This window comes from Artemia sp. Qi Xiang Cuo, chromosome 18 (genome assembly GCF_049724085.1).
Source record: "Artemia sp. Qi Xiang Cuo chromosome 18, ASM4972408v1, whole genome shotgun sequence".
Taxonomy (NCBI): Eukaryota; Metazoa; Arthropoda; class Branchiopoda; order Anostraca; family Artemiidae; genus Artemia; species Artemia sp. Qi Xiang Cuo.
In genome coordinates, this window is record NC_142811.1 from 47,912,276 (window position 1) to 47,937,390 (window position 25,115).

A 25,115-nucleotide genomic window follows, 5' to 3' on the forward strand; every position below is an offset into this window, starting at 1 on the left:
GCTGATCCGTACAGCTGGTGATAAAATAGATCGGTGTTTCTCGTTTTCTAATAGCATTTTCCCAAATTTTATTATTAAACAATTCCTTCAACCGAACAAGTTGGGCAAGTCCAAGTTCATCTCTAATATTCTAATACTCTTGATCTCAAGAGTTCAAGAGCACTTTCGTAGCTAATTAAACGGAGTCCAAGCATTATTTGAGTAATACTAAAATCATTTTCTTTGTTTCCGCATTAAGTTGTTTCCGCATAACTTTATTTTTTAAACATAAAAAAACTAAACTTTATTTTTTAAAACAATAAAAACTTTAGCGTAAAGAGCGAGGCGTTGAGGAGGGGACAGCCCCTTTCATATACGGAATAATTTCTGTTCGTTTTAATTTTAATGTCGCTCCTTACTTTCAGTTAAAAAAAACTTATTTTTTTTTAGTTAATATCTGAACGTTTTTTATTAATGTAGCTTTGATTTCGACTCACCGTACATGAATAATTAAAACGAAATTCGGATATTAATTTTTCTTTTTTTGGCTAATTGGCTTTCTCGAAATTTATTTCTGACGTAATTTACGAATTAACTTGCGTAACGAATTTCTATATTCGTATGTTTTTATTACGTATATTAGGGAGTTCGCTCCTTAGTCTATACCTCACTCTTTACGCCAAAGTTCGTATTTTGTTCGAATCACAAACCCCTGAATCACAAAGGCCGGTTAATTAGAATAGATAGCTCTTTTGAAAGTAATAAAAAAAACTTTAGTGTAAAGAGCGAGGCATTGACTTGGGAGGCGAACTCTCTCATATACGGAATAATTTCTGTTCGTTTCAAGTTTTAATGTTGCTCCTTACTTTCAGTTGAAAAAAACTTGTTTTTTTATTTAATTTCTGATCGTTTTTTTAAATAATGCTGGGAAATCTGGCACCCCCCTTCAAGGAAATGTCCCTTCCCCCAATCAAATATCCGCCCGGGAAAGATCCTCCTCCGTCATCCTGACCCACCCCCGAAGAGAAAAGTCCTCCTCAAAACGCCTGTATACTTCCCAATAACCAATACTATGTGTGAACAATGGGCAAAGTTTATAACTTGCAGCCCTTCCCCCGGGACCTGTGGGGGATTAGGTCATCCTCAAAGACATATTAATTAGATTTTTGACTATGCTGAACAAAATGGCTATCTCAAAATTTTGGTTGGGTGGCTTCGGGAAAAAAATGAGCGTGGGAGGGAGCCAAGTTCCCCTCCAATTTTTTTGGTCACTTGAAAAGGGCTCTAGAACTTTTAATTTCCGTTCGAATGAGCCCTCTCACGATATTCTAGGACTACTGGATCAATACGAGGACCCCTGGGAAAAAAAACTACAAATAAACACGCATCCGTGATCTTTGTTCTGGCAAAAAATTCAAAATTCCACAATTTTGCAGATAGGAGCTTGAAACCTCTATAGTAGGGTTCTCTAATACGCTGAATCTGATGGTGTGATTTTCATTAAGGTTCTATTACTTTTAAAGGTTGTTTCCCCCTTTTTTCTAAAATAACGCAAATTTTCTAAGGCACGTAACTTTTGATAGGTAAGACTAAACTAATATATTTGAAATCAACATTAAAATCTAATTCTTTTGATGTAGGCCTATCTATTGCTATCAAAATTCCGTTTTTTAGAGTTTTGGTTGCTATTGAGCCGGGTTGCTTCTTACTTACAGTTCGTTACCACGAATTGTTTGACACAAAGAACCAACGCTAAATCATAAAGAAAAAACTCGAAGGGTATGAGAGCTCCGAACCTCAAAAGGAAGAGAGTTCCAGGCATGCCCCACAACAACGGCAAGTCCAAATTCTGAACGCACTGAGGGTTTTGAAGGAACCAGTATATCTTCCCGATTTCGAACTGCATATGGGCTGACTTCACTCTCTTGTTGAAACAGTGAGTGAAAATCATGGTTGGAGATCTCTGTAGAAATAAAGGAATGCCACTGAACACATCTAAAGTGTATAGATGTCCTTCAGCTTTAAGAGTTGGACAGGAGCATAAGTCGTGAACTAGAGGGCTTTTGCTGCTTTCGGCTGGAGATTATGGAGGGCAAAAGTAGAGATGGAAAAGTAGATATCCAAGCAGATGAGCTTCCGAGACCAGAAAAAGGAAAAATTGGTTTAAGTGTTCTTATGATCCCCAGTCCTCTTGAAACCTTTACTCTTGTTATCTGAATATGCTGCTTGAATGTTAGATTTTCATCCAGAAGAAGTCCAAGGAATCGCACATATCGGTCTGGTGGGCAGCATATAGGACCTCTTGAAGTAGGAAGCTCCGTTATTGTAGAACAACTCTTACCTATACGGACAGTAGGTATGACTTTTTTACATTCATGGCGAGAAGATTACTATCAAACCAATGATAAACTTTCCCCAAATGCGTCCAATCGAATTTATGAGATAGTCCTTTTGTTCAAAACATACCAAAGATCATATAATAACTACACAACCCACAGAACCCGGGGGCAAGTGTTGTAACTTAGCTCCGGAGGAATACAAGGTTTTTATGGAAACGGTGGTCGTATAAACTTCGGATGGGGCTTCATTCGATTTGAAATTGAAAGTTCTAGTTCCCTTTTTTAGAATCAAAAGTGATCGGAGGACAAGTAGCTCCCCTCCCCTCCCTGTCCTCTACCCCAAATCCATCAGATTGAATTTTGAGATAACCATTTTGTGAAAATAAGTTCAAAGAGCAGATAACAAAAACTCCAGGGTCGACACAACCCCTCAGAACCCGAAGACAAGTGTTTTAAGTTATGCCCTGGGGTATATAAGGCTTTTGTGTGAGGATTTTAAAACAGTTCAAAGATCAGATAAGCCCGACCCCCACGCCACTAAAAAAAGTTATAAACGATGTTTTATTCCAGAACATAGGGAGCTGGCCCCTGGCACTACTCCTCTCCTCCCTAAAAAACCCATTAATGGTTTTTAATTTTAAATTTATGGGAACTCACGCCTGGTCCTCCATGGCCCGACCCCAACCAAAAAAAATCACTTAATCTGCTAATTAACTCCAAAACATGTGGGAGCTGACTCCTGGTCCTCCATGGCCCGATCCCCCTCCGCCCCCGAAAAAAATTATCAATGCTAACTCATGATAGATTACCCCTGGCCCTCCGTGGCCTGACGCCCCCCTACCAAAAAAATTATTAACGATATTTTATTCCAAAAATCATGGGAGCTGACCCCTGGCCCGCCCTCCCTACCCCCACCCCCCAAATAGCAACTTATTAATGATATTTTATTCCAAAAAACATGGGACCTAACCTCTGACCTCCCTCCATGGCCCGATCCCCCCCCCCCCACATACATACTATTGGATTGATTTATACCGCTGGCACCACTTATTGGAGGTAATCTACGGGGGTCACCTTTTTTGAGGCACAAATGGCGCAAAGAGGCTGATATGCCACTTACTGGAGGGGGGGAACCCCTTGTCGGCCCAAAGTAGTGGGATTTCCGCGGTTACTCCAACGGTTCCGTGTCTACTAGCGTGATCGAATGGTCCCAGGGCCACTTTTAAGGCCAACGGGCTACCGGTAATATTTCTAACTATCTCTTTAGACTCGACCTAGGTTGAACAGTTAAAAGAGTATATAGTATAAAAAAAATCTTACTGTATTCAAGACACGCTACAAAAGAACTTTAAACGGAACTGACGAAATCACAGTTCCAATTCTCCAACTCGCTCAGCATCGAGTTGGGTGATGGGGGTGGTGGGTGAATTTTCCCAGCCAATCTGAGGGCTTACTAAGTTACTGGTCAACCTCCCTTACTGCGCAATTTAATACCTTGTGGTCTATAACCAACTACGCAATTAGGAGGACATAAAATGGCGCCACCAAAATTAAAGGAAAATTAATAATTATTACTAGGGGAAGGAAAATAATTAAGGGGCCAAAAGAAAAGAATCTGAGAAGGACATTTATCTGAACATACTAGGACCAAGGGTTCCAACACCTCCCTCCTAAGATAAATGGCCACTACTCCGGTGGATTGGCTGGAAACTCAGACATAAAATAAATAACATTAAATTCAAAATCACTTAACTTGTATCTTCTCTCTTCCACCAGTGTCTGTACTTCCACCGCTTCAGGCTTCGTCGTCATCCCCACGTCTCTACCGTAGAACCACCATGGTCTAGATCGTATAACATCCGCATTTGGTTTTGAAAATTGAAGTTCCCAAGATTCGCAGATATTCATTGTGCGCACCACAATCAAAAACTAAAATTTTCTTGCTCTCAGGAATTTACATTTGAGAGGAGCAGAGAATCAGTTCCTCGCACTTTCGATGATGCCAGCCATCATAAAAAATTTGGCTGCACTAGCCTCTTAATTTCCATCTGTGGAAACAACCCCCCATCTCAATAAAAAAGTAAATTGCCCCTTGGCATAATTTGAAATAGTCCCAGGCCGAAAATACAAAGGCCTGTGAAAACGATAAGGGTACTGGGAATGAAGTAAAATTTTGAGCGAACTATGAATCGCCTTTTTTCTGGGTTCCCTCTCCTGGGATAATTAAATGAAGAATATGAATTGATACTAATTGCAAATGAAATTTGGATGCATCTCCCACTGAATACAATTTGCCGGAAATAATTGTCGGTTCCCATGAAGAATAACAACTATGAATAGGGTCACTGGACAAAGGTTTGGGTGAAGTATGAAGTGACTGGGAGAGAGTTTCCCCCAAGGTCTCCAGATCAGAGAGGCAAAACCTCCGTGAAAGGTTCACAACTTGTCCGCCAGTTGTGCATTTAGGAAAAGGACTATCTCTCATGACGTCCTCCAGGGGATCTTCCCCAAGGGATTCCTTCTCCTCATAAAGGATCGACATATCTTTTGAGTTGATAATACCAATCTCAGATTCCTTTTCAAGTTTTTCCAATCTGACTGGACATTCAATATCTCACAACTTTCCCCCAACCCGTTGTAGGTCATTCATCTCTATCTTGTAACCATCTTGTTTTATTCCCCATGTGCCTTTGACCTCTTTTTTTCCCCTATTATTTATCTTATCAAGGCACAGCCCATCCAACATTTTATTTTTCGCCACTGCAGGCTGAATCTCCAAATTTTGTCTCTTTTTTACACTCCTCCTTTCATCTCTACTTTTCTCAATTTTGTCATTCGCACAAAATAGCAAATCATCGTTAAATCTGATTTGGACTTCAGTGTCCACCATCTTTGACTGCATTACTTCATTGTAGCTCCGTTTAATATCTCTTTTCTCTCTCTTAGTTTTCTTTTCTTTTGTAGTAGCATTAAATAAATCGTCATAAAATCTGAATTGGACTCCAGTGTCCACCATCTTTGACTGCATTACCTCATTGTAGCTCCGTTTAATATCTCTTTTCTCTTTCTTAGTTTTCTTTTCTTTTGTAGTAGCATTAAATAAATCGTCATGAAATCTGAATTGGACTCCAGTTTCCATCTCCGACTGCCTTTCTTTATTGTAGTTCCGCTTAATATCTTTCTTCTCTCTTTTATTCTTTCTTATTCTTACCGCAGCAACAAACATTTCGTCATCAAATGGGAAGTGAATTCCAACATTTGGTTTTTATATTCTACTAAAATTTCTCGAACTTTCCGAGGAAAGGCGCGTACAATAAATTTTGTCTCCTTATTCTCTGGTACACTCAGCGTTTCATTTTGGCCTGTACTTGTTAGCGTCTCATATTCATTAAAAGTGTTCTCAAGTTTTCTATTACTTGCAAATTTTCCTGAAAAATCAATTTCGCGCGTCTTATTTTCAATATTATCTTGTCTATTTACTTCCGCACCCCTTTTTCGTGGATTATCAACATTTTGAACACGCGTATCAAGTATTTCGTTTTTCTTAATGGGTGGCACAGCCTCCCAATTTGTTTTATGGGCCGGTCCACCTCCCCGCCTTGTCAACGAAGTAGCATATTTTTCCGTCCTAGTGTCAGTAATTTTCCCACTGTTAAAGAAGTCGCTTTTAACGATAGGAGATTTTCGATATCTCCAAAGTCTCCTCCTACTAAAACATCCACTGCTAGAGTAGGTACTAAGCCTACTTTTATTGTTTTTCTCAGGATTGTACCGTCCTTCTTTGAAATTTCTATTCTTACCCAAGCAGACGGGCATGGGTGCTTGTCTCCATAATAACATAATGTTGTAATTTTATTTTTATGGTCTATCTCTGTTCTATTAGTTAGGTCAGTTCGCACATAAGTTTGATCACTGCAAGAATCAATTGCCATTTCAACTAATTCCCCGTTCAATTTTCCGTATATCTTATACAAATCTGCAAATGCGTAATTTTTTTGCCTATTATGGGTCATAGCCCAGGGTGTCGTTTTATGTGATTTTTGGTCATATATACTGGGGCATTTTCTTGGAAAATGCCCCGTAGTACTACAGTTATAGCAAGTTAATCCTCCTTGCTCTGTGTTATAGTGCCTATTTTTGTTATACACTTTATTTTGAAATATGTCTGTTTCCTCAATTTCTTCTCTTATTTCGGTCCACCTATTTGCCATTTCCGCCATTTCTTCGCTTGTTTTTGGGTTCTTCTCTTTCAAATAAATTTTCAATTCTCTGTGGGTGTTTTCTAAAAATTGTTCCATTACTGTTTTATCCATTATTTCCTTTATCTTTTCTTTTATTTCTTCCGGGTCTTCTAACATTCTATAATTTTCTAACTCTAGCCATTGTAAACACATATCTTTCAATTTGTACCCGCATTCTCTATAACTTTCGTTGTCTCGTTTTCTTTGGCTCCTAAACCTTCTTTTAAAGTGCCCGGGGGAGAGTTGAAAAACTTTTCAAAAATGGCTTGTTTTAGTCTTTCAAAATCTTTTGAGTATTCCATGGGTAATGCTTTATATGCAATTTGTGCTTTGTAGTTAAGGAGGGACTGTATTCTTGTCACCCAATTTTCTCTCGGTAATCCGCTTAATTCCGCCGTTTTTTCAAAATTGTATATGTATAAATGTGCATCTTCATTTTCTTTCATTGGTTGAAGGTTTATTGCCTGCATTACCTCTATTGTAAACGATTTTTGAGGCTCTTGGGAATTTCTCCCTGCAATCATTTCCATTATGTATTTTCTTTCCTCTCTGTCTGCCTTCTCCTTTTCCTCTCTTTCTTCTCTATCTTTCTCTCTTTCTTTCTCCATGAAATTTAATAGTTGTTGTGTCATATCTATTTGGGTACTTTTTCTCTAGCTCCTACTGGAAATTTAACTTCTAATACTCCTGCTACTTGGCCTACTATGATTCTCACTGTCTTTATATTCTCTTAAATCGTTTTCTGACTCTGTTCGTTCTCTATCTGTATTTTCTTTTACTCGTAACTTCCCATCATTTGGCACAGCCTCTGAGGGGTTAGTTCGTTTTGTTTTTTCACACATCCTTCCTGAATTTTTTTCGTACCCCCTCATTTTACTGCGTATACTTCTTTCCGATTATATTATCTCTTATTCAATTAGTCAATCTTAGCAAGTTCAACAATTTTTCAAATAATCGGAATGTCTAGACTTCATTAGGGAATAACGACTTCTTTCACAACAAGCAGTTTTACGCGAGTGAAATATATCTCCGAAAAACGAATTAACAGGGGTTGGACGAGAAAATAAACTGAAAAACCGCGCGAATATTCCACTAGTGAATTAGCTGGACTAAACTCAAACAGGGGAACTACCCTGTAAAACAAATCACGTATCCTCCCTGGATACTCGTATGTCAAATATAATCTCCTCGTGGGCAGATTACTCAATAGGACAGGTGCCTCCCACCTTCCTTGTCCAATGTGCGCACAAACTGACAAATTCTCCTAATTTGCCGTCCTCAATGCTCTTATAACCTTCGTCACTGAAGATTATATCTAACTCTGCCAATTCACCCAAATAATAACCCAGCTTTCAAAGTTTTCTTATCTGTCCTTAAACCCTGTAATACTTTTAAATACGGAGGTTCCCCCACTGTAAACTCAACTCATTAATTTCACGTTATTCTTTTTTATATTTGTCGAACAAGGCACACAGCCTATTAAAGACCTCCTTATTAATTAATTCCGTATTTTTTCTCTCTCTATATATAGTCATATAGGCCACTCTCTTGGCCAAATTCACCCGTCTCTTCGAAAACGCAAAATTCTTTTGCTATCAGTGCTGTTGATAGCTCCTTTTCTAGCTGCCACCACTTATTGGATTGATTTATACCGCTGGCACCACTTATTGGAGGTAATCTACGGGGGTCACCACTTTTTGAAGCAAAAATGGCGCAAAGAGGTTGCTATGCCACTTACTGGAGGGGGAGAACCCCTTGTCGGCCCAAAGTAGTGGGATTTCCGCGGTTACTCCAACGGTTCCGTGTCTACTAGCGTGATCGAATGGTCCCAGGGCAACTTTAAGGCCAAGGGTTACCGGTAATATTTCTAACCATCTCTTTAGACTCGACCTAGGTTGAACAGTTAAAAGAGTATATAGTATAAAAAAAATCTCACTGTATTCAAGACACGCTACAAAAGAACTCAAAACGGAACTGATGAAATCACAGTTCTAGTTCTCCAACTCACTCAGCCACGAGTTGGATGATGGGGGTGGTGGGTGAATTTCCCCAGCAAATCCGAGGGCTTACTAAGTTACTGGTCAACCTTCCTTACTGCGCAATTTAATACTTCGTGGTCTATTAACCAACTACGCAATTAGGAGGACTTAAAATGGTGACACAAAATTAAAGGAAAAGTAATAACTATAACTAGGGGAAGGAACATAATTAAGGGGCCAAAAGAAAGGAATCTGAGAAGGACATATATCTGAACAAAGTGGGACCAAGGGTTCCAACACATACATAAACAAACTTATTAACGATATTTTTTCCAAAAATCATAGGAAATGACCCCTGGCCTTTCCTTCATGCCCCCCCCCCTCCAAAAAAATGCATTAACGATATTTTATTTCAAAAATCATAGGAACTGCCCCCTTGCCCTCCCTCCAGGCCCATCCACCAACCACCCCCACCCCTCCGCCCCACACACCCCCAACAAAATATTAACGATATTTTATTCCATAAATCATGGAATCTGACCCCTGGCCCTTCCTCCATGGTCCGAACACCCCCTCCCACTACAAAGAAACAAACTTATTAACGAAATTTTATTCCAAAGACCTTGGGAATTTAGTTCAATTTTATCGATTCTTTCCTAAACTTTTCAAGACACCTATAGTTCTCACTACAAACAAGAGTTTGGCTAGTGCCCGTTTCCCTAACGGTAAAAGCATAAGGCATATTGCGTATTTGGCCTTTTACTAAAGCGAAATATATTACCAATATTTTCTTTTGTACTTGTTACAATATTAAAAATAAAATGAAAATTGCGGTGAAACAAAATCTTGAGCTGATGAGCTTTCAGCAATTATATCATTATATATCAAACATTCAGTTTAATTTTATTAGTTCTTGCTAAGAATGTGAAAGACATATATAGTTTTATATTGGAATTTATTTTGGAACAAAAACTATTTTAGAATAGGGAATTTTGAAAAACTTCAATCTTTGGCAATCAAAAACGAACATAAAGTAATTTAAAAAAAAAACTCCGAAAAAGAACTTTTTCAAAGAAAAGTTTCACTGAACACGAAGTATATTACAAATATTTTCTTTTCCGGTTATTACAGCATTGAAAATGAAAATAAAAATTACAGTGAAATAAATTCGTGAACTGATGAGCTTTCAACAGTTAATATGTGAATCAAATATTCAGTGCCCTTTTTAATAGTCAAAAGGGATTGGAGGGCAACTAGTCCCCCCCCACGCCCATCATTCCAATCAAAATTTTCCATCCAATCAAAACACATCCAATCAAAATTTTGAGATAGGCATTTTGTTCAGTGTAGTTGATTTCCAGATAGAAAATATGTTTTTGAGGAGGACACTCCCCCACAACCCTTAGGGCAAGGATTTTAAGTTATGCCCTGGGGGCATATAAGGTTTTTATAGAAGCCGTTTTCGTAGAAACTTCAAAAAAGGCTCATTCGATTGTAAATTCAAAGGGCTAGTACCATTTTTAATAGTTGAAAGGGATTGGAGGGCAACTAGCCCCCCCCCCCCCACGCCCATCATTCCCCCAAACACATTCAATCAAAATTTTGAGATAGCCATTTTATTCAGTGTTGTTGATTTTCAGATAGAAAATGTTTTTGAGGAGGACACTTCGCCACAACCCTCTGGACAAGGGTTTTAAGTTATGCCCTAGGGGAAAATTAGGTTCTTATAGAAGGCGTTGTCGTAGAAGCTTCAAAAAATGCTCATTCAATTGGAACTCAAAGAGCTAGTGCCCTTTTTAATAGTCGAAAGTGATTGGAGGGCAACTAGCCCCCCCTCCCACGCCTATCATTCCCCCAAACACATACAATCAAAACTGTGAAATAGCCATTTTGTTCAGCGTAGTTGATTTCCAGATAGAATATATGTTTTTGAGGAGGACACTCCCCCATATCCCTCAGGGCAAGGGTTTTAAGTTATGCCCTGGGGGCGTATAAGGTTTTTAAAGAATGTGTTATCGTAGAAACTTCCAAAAAAGCTCATTCGATTTGGAAATTCAAAGGGCTAGTGCCCTTTTTAATAGTTGAAAGTCATTGGAGGGCAACTAGCCCCCCCCCCCCCCTCTCACACCCATCATTCCCCCAAACACATCCAATAAAAATTTTGAGATAGCTATTTTGTTCAGCGTCGTTGATTTCCAGATAGAAAATATGTTTTTGTGTAGTACACTCCCCCACAACCCTCAGGGCAAGGATTATAAGTTATGCCCTGGGGGCATATAAGGTTTTTATTGAAATCTTTGTCGTAGAAACTTGAAAAAGGGCTGATTCGATTGGAAATTCAAAGGGCTAGTGCCCTTTTTAACAGTCGAAATGATTTGAAGGCAACAAAACCCCCTCTCACGGCCATCTTTTCTTCAAACACATCCAATCAATATTTTAGATAGCCATTTTATTCAACGTAGTTGAAAGTTTTGGAAATTAGGTTTTTAAGGACGACACCCCCCCCCCCACAGCTATCAGGGCAAGGATTGTAAGTTGCCCTGGGGGCATATAAGGTTTTTATTGAAAGCTTAGAAACTTCTAAAGGGCTTATTCGATTGGAAATTGAAAGGGCTAGTGCCTTTTTCAATAGTTGAAAGTGATTGGAAAGCGACTAACGCCCATCTCACGCCTACCATTTTCCCAAACACATCTAATCAAAGTTTTGATATATCCATTTTGTTCAACGTAGTTGAAAGTTCTTGAAATTAAGTCTTTTAGGATGATAACCACCTCAGAGCTCTAAGTGCAAGGGTTGTAAGTTATGCCCTGAGGGCATATCAAGTTTATATAGAAAGTTGTTCTAGAAATTTCAAAAAGGGCTGATTTGATTGGAAATTGAAATTGACCTTTTTAACCCCCCTCTTACGCCAACCATTTCCCCAAAAATTGTCCATCAAACTTTATAGATACCCATTATGTTCAACGTAGTTGAAAGTTCTGGAAATGATGTATTTAAGGATGACAAACCCCCCAGAGCCCCAAGGGCAAAGGTTGTAAGTTCTTCCCTGGGGCATATAAGGTTTTTATAGATAGAGTTGTCGTAAAACTTCAAAAGTGGCTCATTCAATTCGAAATTGAGAGGGCTAGTGCCCTTTGTAATAGTCGAAGGGGATTGGAGGGTAACTAACCCCCCTTTCACGCCCACCACTCCTACAAATACATCCAATCAACATTTTCAAATACCCATGTTGTTCAACGTAGTAGAAAGTTCTGGAAATTAGATCTTTGAGAATGAAACCCCCCCCCAGCACTCAGGGCAAGGGTTGTAAGTTATGCCCTGGGGGCATATAAGATTTTTTTTTGAAAGTTTTGTCATAGAAACTTCAAATGGGCTCATTTGATTTGAAATTGAAAGGGCTAGGGCCATTTTTAATAGTTGAAAATGATTGGAGAGCGACTACCGTCCCTCTTACGCCCTCCATTTTCCCAAACACATCCAATCAAAATTTTGAGATACCCATTTTGTTTAACGTAGTTGAAAGTTCTGAAAATTCGGTCTTAGAGGATGACAGCCACCCTATCAGACCTTAGGGTAAGGGTTGTAATTTATGCCCTGGTGGCTTATAAGGTGTTTATAGAAAGCGTTGTCGGTTCCAAAAGGGCTTATTCGATTTGAAATTGAAAGGCCTAGTGCCTTTTTTAATAGTCGAAAGTGATTGGAGGGCTTGACATTTTTATAGCAAAGATCGATGTGGGTATAATATATTATTAGTTATTGTTGTTTTTGTCTAGACCAGGGCACTTCGTATCGAAGGAGTTGTCGTGGGAACTTCGAAAAGGGCTCATTTGATTGAAAATAGAAAGGGCTGATGCCCTTTTAATAGTCGAAAGTAATTGGAGGGCAACTAATCCCCCTTCCACTACCACCCTCCTACGCCCACCCTCCCATTGGCCCATTATCTTTCAAACTAAATGTTGCCTTAAGATTAAATCCAAATGCACTGTGATAATGGTAATTCCCAAAAAGGCATCTCAGCAGTAGCCCAAAAACGATTGAGGGTAATTATGTTCAAACTTTCGAGGATGTTCTTGTTTTTAAATGTTGACTAAATCCAAATAGTGTAGGTCCATTCATGCTATCAGAGAGAATATATAGATTGTTTTGCGAATGGAATGAATTCTTCCATTCCAGATCAACTATATGAGGTTTGAAGCTAAATCATACAGTACTCTTTGTGTCCAGATTTTTAAAAGAGTGCATGTTGTTAAAAATTACTGAAATGTTTTCTCCAGCATACAAATCGCCGGCCAAACTATAAAGTCTTAAAAATGAAAAGATTTAAAGTATTTTTGTCTTTTTCCCTGAAAAGACTGTGTCAATATAAAACGAACAGAAATTAATTAAAAAAACTTGTTCTATAAAATAATTTTTTCAAAGAAAAGTAAATAACACCATTAAGCAAAAAATGAGCAAAAATAAAATAATCTACCAAGCGTGAAACTACCACAAATAAGAATCGATAAATATAGGAACCCCAAAACGAACAGAAATTACAATAAATAACCGAGTCAAACTCAACGAGCAAAAATTATCATGAGTTGGGCTCAGCACCCCTATGCCGTCCTATGACTAGAACATAAATTGCATTTCAATGACAAAATACAAATGAATATGAATTGTCATTTATACCTAAATATACATAAATATATCGAAAAGTATTTATGATTTATATGATTTATCAAAGTTGGAAAAGCAAAAACAATTGCATTTCTTCACTCAGGCGTTAATTATGTTCTGGCTTTGAGAAGGCATAGGGGTTTCGCACCCAACTTATGTTAAGACTTTTACAGTTAGGGAAGGAGGAAGTATCCAAACTCTTGTTTGTAGTGTTTTTTGTTCGTTTTAACCTTGATTTGCATATTCAACTTAATTTTTACGCATTTTAAGATTTATTTATCCATTTATATTAGTACTTATTGTATGTTTGTTCGCTATGATTGTTTATTTAATTTCTGTTCGTTTTGGATTTCATTTATACTTAATAGCAAAAGATTTTTGTTCGTTTTCAGCTTGATTTGCATACTCAATTTAAGCTTTACTTGTTTTAAGAGTTATTTATTCATTTATCTTAGTACATGTTGTACGTTTTTTTTGCTATGATTGTTTATTTAATTTCTGTTCGCTTTGGGTTTTATTTATTCTTTAATATTCATCTCTGGTCGTTTTAGGGAAATTTTTTTTTTAATAAATTAAAATGTTTAATTTTTTTTTTTTTTATTATTTTTATTCGATCTTTTAATTGACTAAGTGGCTATAGCTGTCATATATTTGACTTTCTTGGAGATAATATTCTTGGCCATCCTTTGATTACATACACAGTTTATGATTCCAGTTTGTTTGTTTAATATTTTTACGCCTTTGATTAGCTTTTACTTACAGGTACTGGAAGGACTACCATGTTCTCAATATCCATCCTGCAAAAAATTGACACAAGTCTTAAAGAGTGTCAAGCAATAGTTCTGGCACCGAATGGAGAACACGCACAGCAGACTCAAAAACTTTTATTATCTTTAGGTAAATTTATTAATATTTTATATTTTTCAATGGTTTTAAAACTATCTTAAATTGAATCATTAAATTCATGCTTATTAGTTATATATACAGCCATATCCAAATACTTGGAAAGATATAAAAGAGTTTGAAACTGCAAAATTTGGTTTTGGTTTTATGTTTCTTAAGTCATGAATATCATCCCATTTGAGTTTTTAAACCTTTGTATACTTCAATATAAATCTTTTTTCGGGGTCAATTAATTAATCCATGGTCTTACTTGCTTTAACGCAATATTATGATTATGATCACCGGATATTAAGAATGTTTTTTATAGGGTAGTGCTTAAGAAAAGAATAAAGCCTTAGTTAAACTGTGTTCAAGTTTTTTAATTATCATTGAGTTTAGTGTCACACTTGCCCTACAGAAGCAGGGGAGTTTTAACGGTTTGAACTCAGTTTCATAGATACGTCATCAACCGTAATTTATCTTCTCTTTTTTTCCCCGTTATTTCTGTGTTTTTTGTTGTAGTTTTTTGTTTTTTTTGTGATATTCAGCGTAAAAATTGGGAAACTGCTATTCAAATTTTTTCCTGTTTTGAAGAATTTGCCTTAAGTATTTCACTCTAGTTGTGTTCCAGATGTTTAAAATCATTTTTTTTTTTTTATATTATCTTTAACTGTTCTTTACGAAATAGAACAGGAATTTGAATGTTCAATTAGAACAAAAAAAGACAAACTTCATATGAAATAGGGGTTTTCCTTTTTGTATCCTTGGTTTAATTAGTAAATCTAAGTAAAATTCCCGCTCACCAACTACTAAAAAAGTGAACTTACATTAGATACAAAAACTAAATTTTAGCCATTAAAAAATTAAAAACCTTTTTCCACAGTCGTAGTAGAAAAGCGTTACTAAACATTTTCTTACCATTTAAAAAATATTTAAATTTAATTTTTATGGATTATGAGCTTGAAATTAAAAAAAGGAAAAAAACGTATATGGTTTTACAGTTTTTTTAATTTGAATTTCGTTTTAAGCCTTTTTACATTCGAGGGTATAATTTCTTTCTTTTTCTCCTTCTTCAATCTTTTCATGGGTTACATGGATGTCGTATAGCGGACTTCCTTTGGAGGTCTTCAGCTAATCTAGTTTTTTTTAAGAGGTAATCCATGATCAGGGTATAAGATGTCTTTCTCGTCTTTGAGGTGAAGTTTTTGGGTAAAGAGCAGTTGTACATCTGGTTAAATCTTCAGATTTTGGATACTTCGCCTTGCTTTTTGTATGGTTGGGTCAGGTCACGTACAATCGAACATGATATGCTGGGTGTTTCCAAATACTAGGTTGCAGAATTCGCAGCCTGTGCAAATTGTCTGCTTCCAGTTGAACTGGTTATTCTTAAGAATTATGTTCATGGCCTTCATTAAGGTGTATTTTACTGTCCTCTCCCATTCTTAGAATGGGGATGTTAGACATTGGCTTTGATTTAAAGGGTGGTGGCTTCTTCATAGATCCAGAATAGTAGCAGGACAGTTGTCGTGAGGGGTTATTCAATTAGTGATTGGGCTGCCATCATATCCACTTCTCCATTGTCGCTTGTACCAACATTGCTGGGTTTGTATTGGAGTATTATGTCTACGTCCTTTTCCTCTATCTTTTGCAAAATTTTTTCAAATTTGTGACTTTAGCTTGTCTATGCAAAGCAAAGCAGATTTTGAACCAAAGAATAGGATAACTTTATTGCCAGAATCACGTATCCCACAGATTTTTCTGGGGACATACCCGATGGTACTGAGTTCTGTTGTTAGGACCGAATATCCATCTGGTAATCCTTCTCCTACTCGGAGTCTGTTTTGTGGTGCCAACGGTGCCAATAAAGCCTTTTGGTTTCTGATAGCTCCATCTATACAGACCTTTATAAGATTTTTCAACATTGTTTCCTTCTCAGCTCTAAGGAGATTGACTATTGGATGCTCAGGCTATTGTTTTTGTGACTTTCTATCAGGCGTAGGTTGATTTTCACTGCACTCATGATCCAGGGAGGACTAGGATAGAAATAGTTATTTTGTATATAGGTCTGTTGCCAATTCGGGACGGCTTTCTTGAAGTTTTTCCATGCACTGATATTGACTTTTTTTCAAAATGGTGTCATCGCAAGTTTGGGTTTGTAGATTGGGAGACGTGGTTCCATGCAATGTACTTAGGTAAAGTATCTCATCATCCGACATCTTGTATGTGTGTGGATTATTGAAAATCCAGTAATCTCTCGCATTATTTTAGTGAGATAAGATAAGATATTTATTTCAAAAAATTCTTATCACAAGCCCCGAAGGGCTGAATTCGTATTTGGGAGTCATAAAACAAACAAAGAATCATAAAAAAAAAAGCATAACAATTAAAAACCTGACAAACAGTGACAAAAATAATAATATCAGAATGACAGGACCATTCATTAATCGAAAATATTAAGCTGCAAAATGTTAGAAAGTTAAAAAGGTAAAAACTGATAAAACTCAAAAAGGGAGTGAAATAAAATACATGTTAAAAAAGGTTTAAAAGATAACATATGAAAATAGGAGGGACCAAAAGAATCAAACGAACATATAACTGGGGTATGGGCCAATACCGAATAATAAAAAAGGAAAAGTAGCGGTTTATTTGATCAGTAATGAAGGGGAATAAGGTGTTTTCATTACTGGAGGTAAAGCAACGGATGGGGGACAAGATAGGAACAGGTTCAGAAGTAGTACGTGGCAGGCGGTGTCTGGGTGGGGAGTGTCTTTTGGGGAAAATGTTTTCCGCGTGAGGGTTTATTTTTGCTTCTTTTTTTTCCAAAAGGGAGGCACAAAAGGTCTAGCTTGACCTTTTTTAGAAGGAGCGAGTATGGTACCTTAGCTTCTTTGAAAATTGTTCTCATGGCTCTTTCTTGAATGTATTTAATTTTTTCTTATTCATCACGGGTTATGCCAGGATGTCAAACTGGACAAGCATATTCAAGATGTGGGTGGACAAAGGAAGTATCAATCCTTAAAGAATGGGAGGGGGGGTGTTCAATTCCTTTAAGAGCTTAAGCTGAGAATTGGACGTATTAGCTCCATGGACAAAATCTTTAACGTGGATATCCCACTTTAAATTAGAAAAAAATTTGAACATATCCGGGGGGATAGGGTTGAGGAAAAGGGTTGAGGTTTTAAGGATGCATATTGGCATTATCATAGACTTAGAGGGGTTTAATCTCATGTCTAAATCCGCAGCGTCGTCTGCAATATCATTGAGGATGCTCATATGGTTGCTTGCTAAGTTTCTGTAGCAGGTTTCAACAACCTTTAGGTCGTCCACAAATTTTCATCTGTCAGAAAATTCCTTAGTTAGGCTATTAATCATAACTGAGAAAGGAGGGGACCTGGGAGAGCACCTTGGGGTACTCCATTGTGGACAGGGAGGGGACTGGAATAATGGTTCTGATATTTGATTACCTGTGATCTATTTGATAAAAAGGAGGCAACCAGTTTAACCAGGAAAGAATCAATTTTGAAATCAGTTACAAGTTTCTCAACTAATGTATTGTGGTTTACAAAGTCAAATGCTTTTTGAAAGTCAATGGAAATTAAATTAAGCCAGCATTAGGTTTTTTGAGAATTTTCCCAATTGAGTCAATAAGAAAAATAAGGTAATGGGAAGTAGAAGTGGATTTGAGGTTCACGAATTGTCTCAGGTCAGTAAAAGGTAGATTTTTTCTTTTAGTCAATCTGCAAGGAATCCTTCGTACATTTTAGAGAATATAGGAGTGAGTGAAATAGGACAAATATCTTCAAAACTAGGTTTTCCGTCTTTCTTTTTCAAGGGGGGCTATGAAACCCTATTTCCATATTTACGGATAATGACCAGACTCATTAATCTCATTGAAAAGAACAGATAAGGGCTTTGAAAGGAATTCACTGAAACCACTAACTCATAAGAGAAAACGGGATGCCTGAAGGACAGACACTTGTTTTTCATAGTTTCTCAATTCTTCTTTCGATCTCAAACGGAGAGAAAAAAGGTTTCGATCTCAGACGGGGAAAAAGGTTGGGAGATCATCTGTTGGTAATTGAAAGACAATGTCGGAAGGCTCTGGACCGGAATCAATGAACCTGTTAAGATTATCAGCAGTAACCTAAGGGGATTCAGTTAGGTTGAAATTATGCTGGTCTAGACTCCTACCACACAGCTTTTTTACTTCGGAATAACAATTTTTTGGTTTATTCATAAAAAATTGTTCGACCTTATTCTTGCTGTAGGATCGAGCAGATTTACGTATATCCTTTTTAATTGCTTTTCTTAGTTTATTAGCTCCATCCAGTTTACTACTTCTGAAAAGATTCAATTTTTTCTAATAAGCGCTTGTATGGGTTTATTAATGAATGGTTTGGCACTGGAGCACTTTAAATCTTTTTTCTGGGAAAGAAATTAGATATTTATCATTTATTTTTTTGTGAATTGTTGTAATTTTTTTATCAAGATTATGCAAATTATAAATATCGGACAAATCTTCAATGCTCAGTTACGTCCCAAAAGAAAGTCAGCCAGCATTTGTAACAATTTTGTAAACATTCTGTCCCATATTTGTAAGAATGACATTCAGAGAGGTGTTTTCCCTAGTGATTGGTATTTTAACTATTTGCTTAACTTTAAGCAAATAGTTTTATTTGCTTAACCAAAAAAAGTCCGGCATTTGGATACTTAGAGATAACGAAATCAGCGCTGGTCTGCAATCGTTGGATAAATTTACGTTATTACATGAATATTTCAGTCAGGTGAGTAACAGAAGACAGTTATTGCAATAACATTGTAAGGACGTGGGAGTACTTTAGATCATAAAGCTCGGAACTGGTCAATGATTGAAAAGATTGTGTCGTTTTAGTCCTTGTATTAATCCGTTTTAATCCAATGATTTATAAGAGCCAGAATATAATTTGTAATTTAATTAAAAAATAAAATTAATTTAATGAAAACAAAAATGTGCACTGTCAGTTTAATATACATATGCTGATATTCATTCCTTAAAATAGTAATTAATTTTTGATTTCTTAAAGTTATAAAAGTGAAGACATTTAAAAGAATTTTTTTCAGTAAAGTACAATTTATATTCTGGCTCTTAGAAATCATAGGGTCTAGAACCCTATTCAGATAAATTTCTGCTCGTTTTGAGATTGGCTTATTTTAATTTCTGTTTGTTTTGGGTTTCATTTATTTATTAATACTGAGGTTTGTTATTAATACTGATGTTGAACAAGTAATAATACAAATGAATAAATAGATCTTAAAGCGATTAATGCTTAGATTGAATATGAAAATCAAGCTTGAAACAAACAAAAATCGCTACAAACAAGAGTTTGGGTTTGACCTCCTTCTCTCACTGTAAAAGTCTAAGACTTACTGCTTCATTGGCGCTTTACTGAAAACCAATTTTATGACAAATAATTTCTTTTGTGCTTAATATTAAAAATAAAAATTAAATCTATAGTAATATTCTAAACTGATGAGCTTTAAGCAAATCATATCATTATATATCAAATATTCAGATTAATGTATTAACTCTTTAAAGTGGTTAAAGACGAATAAAGTTTCCCCACAAACAAGTGTTTGGATATTGCCTCCTTTCCTAACTGTATATAAAAAACCAAAAGCCTACTGCGTCATTGGCGCTTAACTGAAAACGAGTTATGTTACAAATATTTTCTTTAACAGTTCTTACAGCATTCAACAATTAATATCATTATACATCAAATATTCAATTTGATGTTGCTTATACTTTCCAAGACTGTTCAAGACACATATAGTTTTTCAGTAAAGCGCCAATGACGCAGTAGGTTTTAGACTTTTACAGTGAGAGAAGGAGTTCATACCCAAGCTCTTGTTTGTAGGGATTTTTGTTCGTTTCAAGCTTGATTTGCATATTCAATCTCTTTTTCACTTGTTTTAATATTTATTTGTTCAGTTACATGAGTATATATAGCATGATTGTTTGCACTAATTGTTTATTTAATTTCTGCTCGTTTTGAGTTACTTTAAAGTTCAATAGCAAAATATTTTTTTTTTCGTTTTAAGCTTGATTTTCATGTTCAATCTAAGCATTAGCCTACTCGCTTTAAGATCTATTTATTCACTTATATTATTACTTCTTGTATGTTTTTGCTATGATTGTTTATTTAATTTCTGTTCGTTTGGGTTTCAGTTATTCTTAAAGAATAATTTCCGATCGTTGTGAATTTGAATTTTAAAAGGTATTTGTATCTGATGAGCTTAATTTTAAAACAGACCTTACTTTTCTTTGACAAACTTATTTTTCGGAAAGTTTTTTTTACAATTAATTTTTATTCATTTTTGATTGCAAATTAAATAAAAAAAACAAGTTTTTTTTAAACTGAAAGTAAGGAGCGACATTAAAACTTAAAACGAACAGAAATTGTTCTGTATATGAAAGAGACTGTCCCCTCCTCAACGCCTCGCTCTTTACGCTAAAGTTTTTTATTGTTTTAAAAAATAAAGTTGTGAGACAGAGTCAAACTTTAGCGTAAAGAGCGAGGCGGTGAGGAGGGGACAGTCTCTTTCATATACAGAATAATTTCTGTTCGGTTTAAGTTTTAATGTCGCTCCTTACTTTCAGTTAAAAAAAACTTGTTTTTTTTATTTAATTTTTGAACATTTTTGAATAAATTCAGGTTTTGATCTTGGCTCACCGTACATGAATAATTAAAACAAAATTTTAATATTAATTTACTTTTATTAAGTTAAATGGCTTTCTCGAAACTTGTTTAATTTTATTTACGAACGTTTTTATTAGTAATAAATATACGTAACTTACGAATTAACTTACGTAACGAACTTCTATGTTCATATATTTTTAATACATTTATTAGGGGGGTTCTCCCCCTAGTCAATACCTTGCTCTTTAAGCGAAAGTTCAAATTTTTTTCCAATTCTTTAGAAATGACCGCTTAATCACAAAGGCTGTTAATTAGAATAAATATCTCTTATGAAAGTACTAAAAAAATCTTTGGCTTAAAGAGCGAGGCATTGACTACGGGGTGAACCCAATTATATATGTAATATTTTCTGTTCGTTTAAAGTTTCGATGTTGCTGCTGTTGCAGTTGAAATACTTGTTTTTTTATATTAAATTTATGATCTTTTTTTAAATAATGCTGGGAAGTCCGGCGTCCCCTTCATAGCAATGTCCCTTCCCCCATGAAAACTTCCTTCATGGAAAGATCCTCCCACATAACCCCTTTCCCCCCCCCCACTACCAGGAAAAATATCCCCTGAAAACGTCTGTATACTTCCCAATAACCAATACTATATGGTAACATTTGGTAAAGTTCATAACTTTCAGCCTCCCCGAGAACTTCGGGATTAAGTCATCCTAAAAGACATACTTATAATATTTTCGAACATGCTGAACAAAATGGCTATCTCAAAATTTTGATCAGGTGACTTTGGTAAAAAATGAGCGTGGGAGGGGGCCTAGTTGCCCTCCATTTTTTTGGTCACTTAAAAAAGGCACTAGAACTTTCAATTTACATTCCAATGAGCCCTTCCACGATATTCTAGGACAACTGGGTCGATACGATCACCCCTGGGAAAAAAAAACAAACAAACAAACAAACAAATAAACACGCACCCGTGATCTTTCTTCTGGCAAAAAATGCAAAATTCCACATTTTTGTATATTGGAGCTTGAAACCTGTACAGTAGGGTTCTCTAATACGCGGAATATGATGGTGTGATTTTCATTAGGTTCTATAACTTTTGGGGTCTTTCCCCTTTTTCGAAACTCAGCCAAATTTTCTAGGCGCCTAACTTTGATGGGTAGGATTAAACTTGATGAAATTTATATATTTGAAATCAGCATTAAAATGTAATTCTTTTGATGTATCTATTTGTATCAAAATACCATTTTCTAGAGTTTCGGTTACCATTGAGCCGGGTCGCTCCATACTTACAGTTCGTTACCACGAACTGTTTGAAAAAATTCAAGTTTTTAAAAATTCCTTATTTCAAAATCAAACTTTAAAATAAAAATCAAATATTCATCGAAGTATCAAAACTGGTATCAAAGTAACAATATCAAAATGAAAAAATGGGTTTGTGTCAACCTCGGAGTTTTATTATCTGATGTTTGAACTATTTTTAACAAAATTGTTATCTCAAAAATTTTTATCGGATGGGTTTTGGGGAAAAGGGTGTGTGGGGACTAATTAAGCTTCGGTCTCTTTTGACTCGTGAAAAGTGAACTAGAACTTTCTATTTTCAATCAAATGAGCCCTCTCTGAAGTTTATTCGAGTATCCCTTCTATAAGAACCATATATATCCCCAGAGTATAACTCACAACGCCTGTCCCTGGGCCCTAGAGCGTTGTGTCGATCCTGGAGTTTTAATATCTGATGGTTGAACTATTTTTCACAAAATGGTCACCTCAAATTTTTATCGGATGGGTTTATCCATCCGATAAACCCAAAGGCGTGGAGGGCGGGAGGGGCTTGTTGCCCACCTATCATTTTTCACTCTGAGAAAATGAACTACAACTTTTAATTTCCATTCAAATTAACCCTCTCTGAAGTTTATACGAGCTTCCCTTTCATAAGAACGACATACGGCCCCAGGACATAGCTTACAATGCCTGCCCCCCGGGCCCTGGGGGGGATGTGTCGACACAGGAGTTTTTGTTATCTGACCTTTGAACTATTTTGAAAAAATGGCTCTCTCAAAGTTCTTTTCGGATGGGTTTGAGGAAAATAGGGCGTGGAGAGGGGAGCTAGTTGCCTTCCGATCTCTTTTGGCTCTTAAAAAGTGAACGAGAACTTTCAATTTCCAATCATATGAGCCCACCGAAGTTTAAACGAGCGTACCTTCCATAAGAACCATATATGCCCCCAGAGCAATACTTATAACGTCTTCCCTGGGCCCGGGGGGGGGTCGACATAGGAGTTTTTCTTATCTGACCTTTGAACTATTGTTGACGAAATGACCATACGTAAAGGAGTTTTTGTTATATGATCTTTGAACTATTTTTAACAAAATGGCTACCTCAAATTTTTTATCAGATGTATTTGGGGAAAAAGGGTTTGGGGGACTAGTTGCCCTCCGATTACTTTTGACTCTTAAAATGGTCACTAGAACTCTCGATTTCCAATTGAATGAGCCCCCTTTTAAGTTTATACGACGAACCCTTCTATATAAAGTGCCTATGGGAAAATAATAAATGGAGTATGGGGGGAGGCTAGCTGCCCTCCAATCACCTCTGACTCTTAAAAAGTGAATTACCACTTTCAATTTCCAATCAAATGAGCCCTCTAGGAAGTTTATACGAGCATCCCTTTCATAACAACCATATATGCCCCCAGGGCATAAGTTACAACGTCTACCCCTGGGCCCTGGGGGGCTGTTTCGACACCGGAGTTTTTTGCTATCAGGACTTTAAACTATTTTTAACAAAATGTCTATCTCAAAATTTTTATCTGATGTATTTAGGGCGTGGAGGAGGGGGGAGGGCTAGTTGCCCTCCGATCTCTTTTGACTCTTAAGTAGTGAACAAGAACTTTCAATTTCCAATCAAATGAGCCCTCTCCGAAGTTTATACGAGCATCCCTTCCATAAGAACTTTATATGCCCCTAGAGCATTACTTATAACGCCTGCCTCCGGGCCCTGGCGGGTTCCGTCTACACAGGAATTTTTCTTATCTGACCTTTGAACTACTTTTAATGAAATGGCTAGTGCAAAAAATTTATCGGATGGACTTGGGGAAAAAAGGGTGTGTGGGGGGGGGGGCTAGTTGCCCTCGGAAATATTTTGAATATTAAAAATTTAACTAGAACTTTAAATTTCCAATCAAATGAGCCTTCTCTGAAGTTTATACGAGCATCCCTTCCATAAGAACCACATACGCCCCCAGGACAACACTTACAATGCCTATCCCCCGGGCCCTGGGGGGAGTTTTTATTATCAAATTTTTGAACAATTTCCGAAAAACTGGCTATCTCAAAATTTGTAGTGACGGAGTTTGGGGAAAAAAGAGCGTGGGGGGGGCTAGATGGGCTTAACTCTCTTTACTCTTAAAAAATGAACTACAACTTTCAATTTCCAATCAAAGGAGCCCTCTATGAAGTTTATACGAGTATCCCTTTCATAAGAACCATACATGCCCTTAGGGCATAACTTAGAAAGCCTTCCCCTTGGCCCTAGGTAAAAGGTAAAGGTAAAGGATGCGGCACTAGACCCTTAAGGTCCAAACCGGCGGTGCTGATCTCCGTTTCGTGGCCCTTCAGCCAGGAAGTGCAATGGGGGGCTGGGGGCCAGCCAACCTATGCTTTCGCAAACCCTTCCTGTTTTACCTTCCCCAGATGTCTCCAGGTACCCATTTAGAGCTGGGTTGACTCTGGCTAAGCTTACAGGGTCACACCACTGACCCGCGTCCCAAACTAAGAAACTGACCACACCAGGGATCGAACCCGAATTCACGGATTCTCAGCCCAGCGCCCTAGGCCCTAGGGGGTTGTATTGACACCGAATTTTTTCTTATCAGACTTTTGAACTATTTTTAACAAAATTTCTATCTCAAAATTGTCACCAGATGGGTTTAGAAAAAGAAGACGTGGGGGGGGGCTATCTGCCCTCAGATCTCTTTTGACTGTTAGAAAGTGAGCTCGAACTTTCAATTTCCAATCAAATGAGCCCTCTCTGAAGTTTATACGAGTATCCCTTTCATACGATCCATATATGCCCCAGGGCATAACTTATAACGCCTGCCCCCTGGCCCTGTGGGGTTTTGATGACACCTGAGTTTTTGTTATCTGACTTTTGAGCAATTTTTAACTTAATGGCTATCTCAAAATTTTTAATTGGATGCATTTGGGGAAAAGAGGGCGTGGGAGGGGGGGCTAGTTGCCCTCCAATCTCTTTTAATTCTATAAAACTGAACTAGAACCTTCAATTTCCAATCAAATGAGCCATCTCAGAAGTTTTTACGAGAATCCCTTCAAAAAGAACCATTTATTCCCCCAGGGC

At 36.9% G+C, this 25,115-nt stretch overlaps 1 protein-coding gene across 1 annotated transcript in view; it reads left to right on the forward strand.

The window, feature by feature from the left end:
• The window catches only part of LOC148941582 (eukaryotic initiation factor 4A-II-like), a 120,626-nt gene that overhangs the window by 7,539 nt on the left and 87,972 nt on the right, over window positions 1-25,115 (forward strand). The window contains exon 2 of the mRNA XM_089104206.1: window positions 13,961-14,095. Coding sequence (XP_088960332.1) covers window positions 13,961-14,095 — 135 coding nt within the window. The remainder of the gene's footprint in view (window positions 1-13,960; window positions 14,096-25,115) is intronic.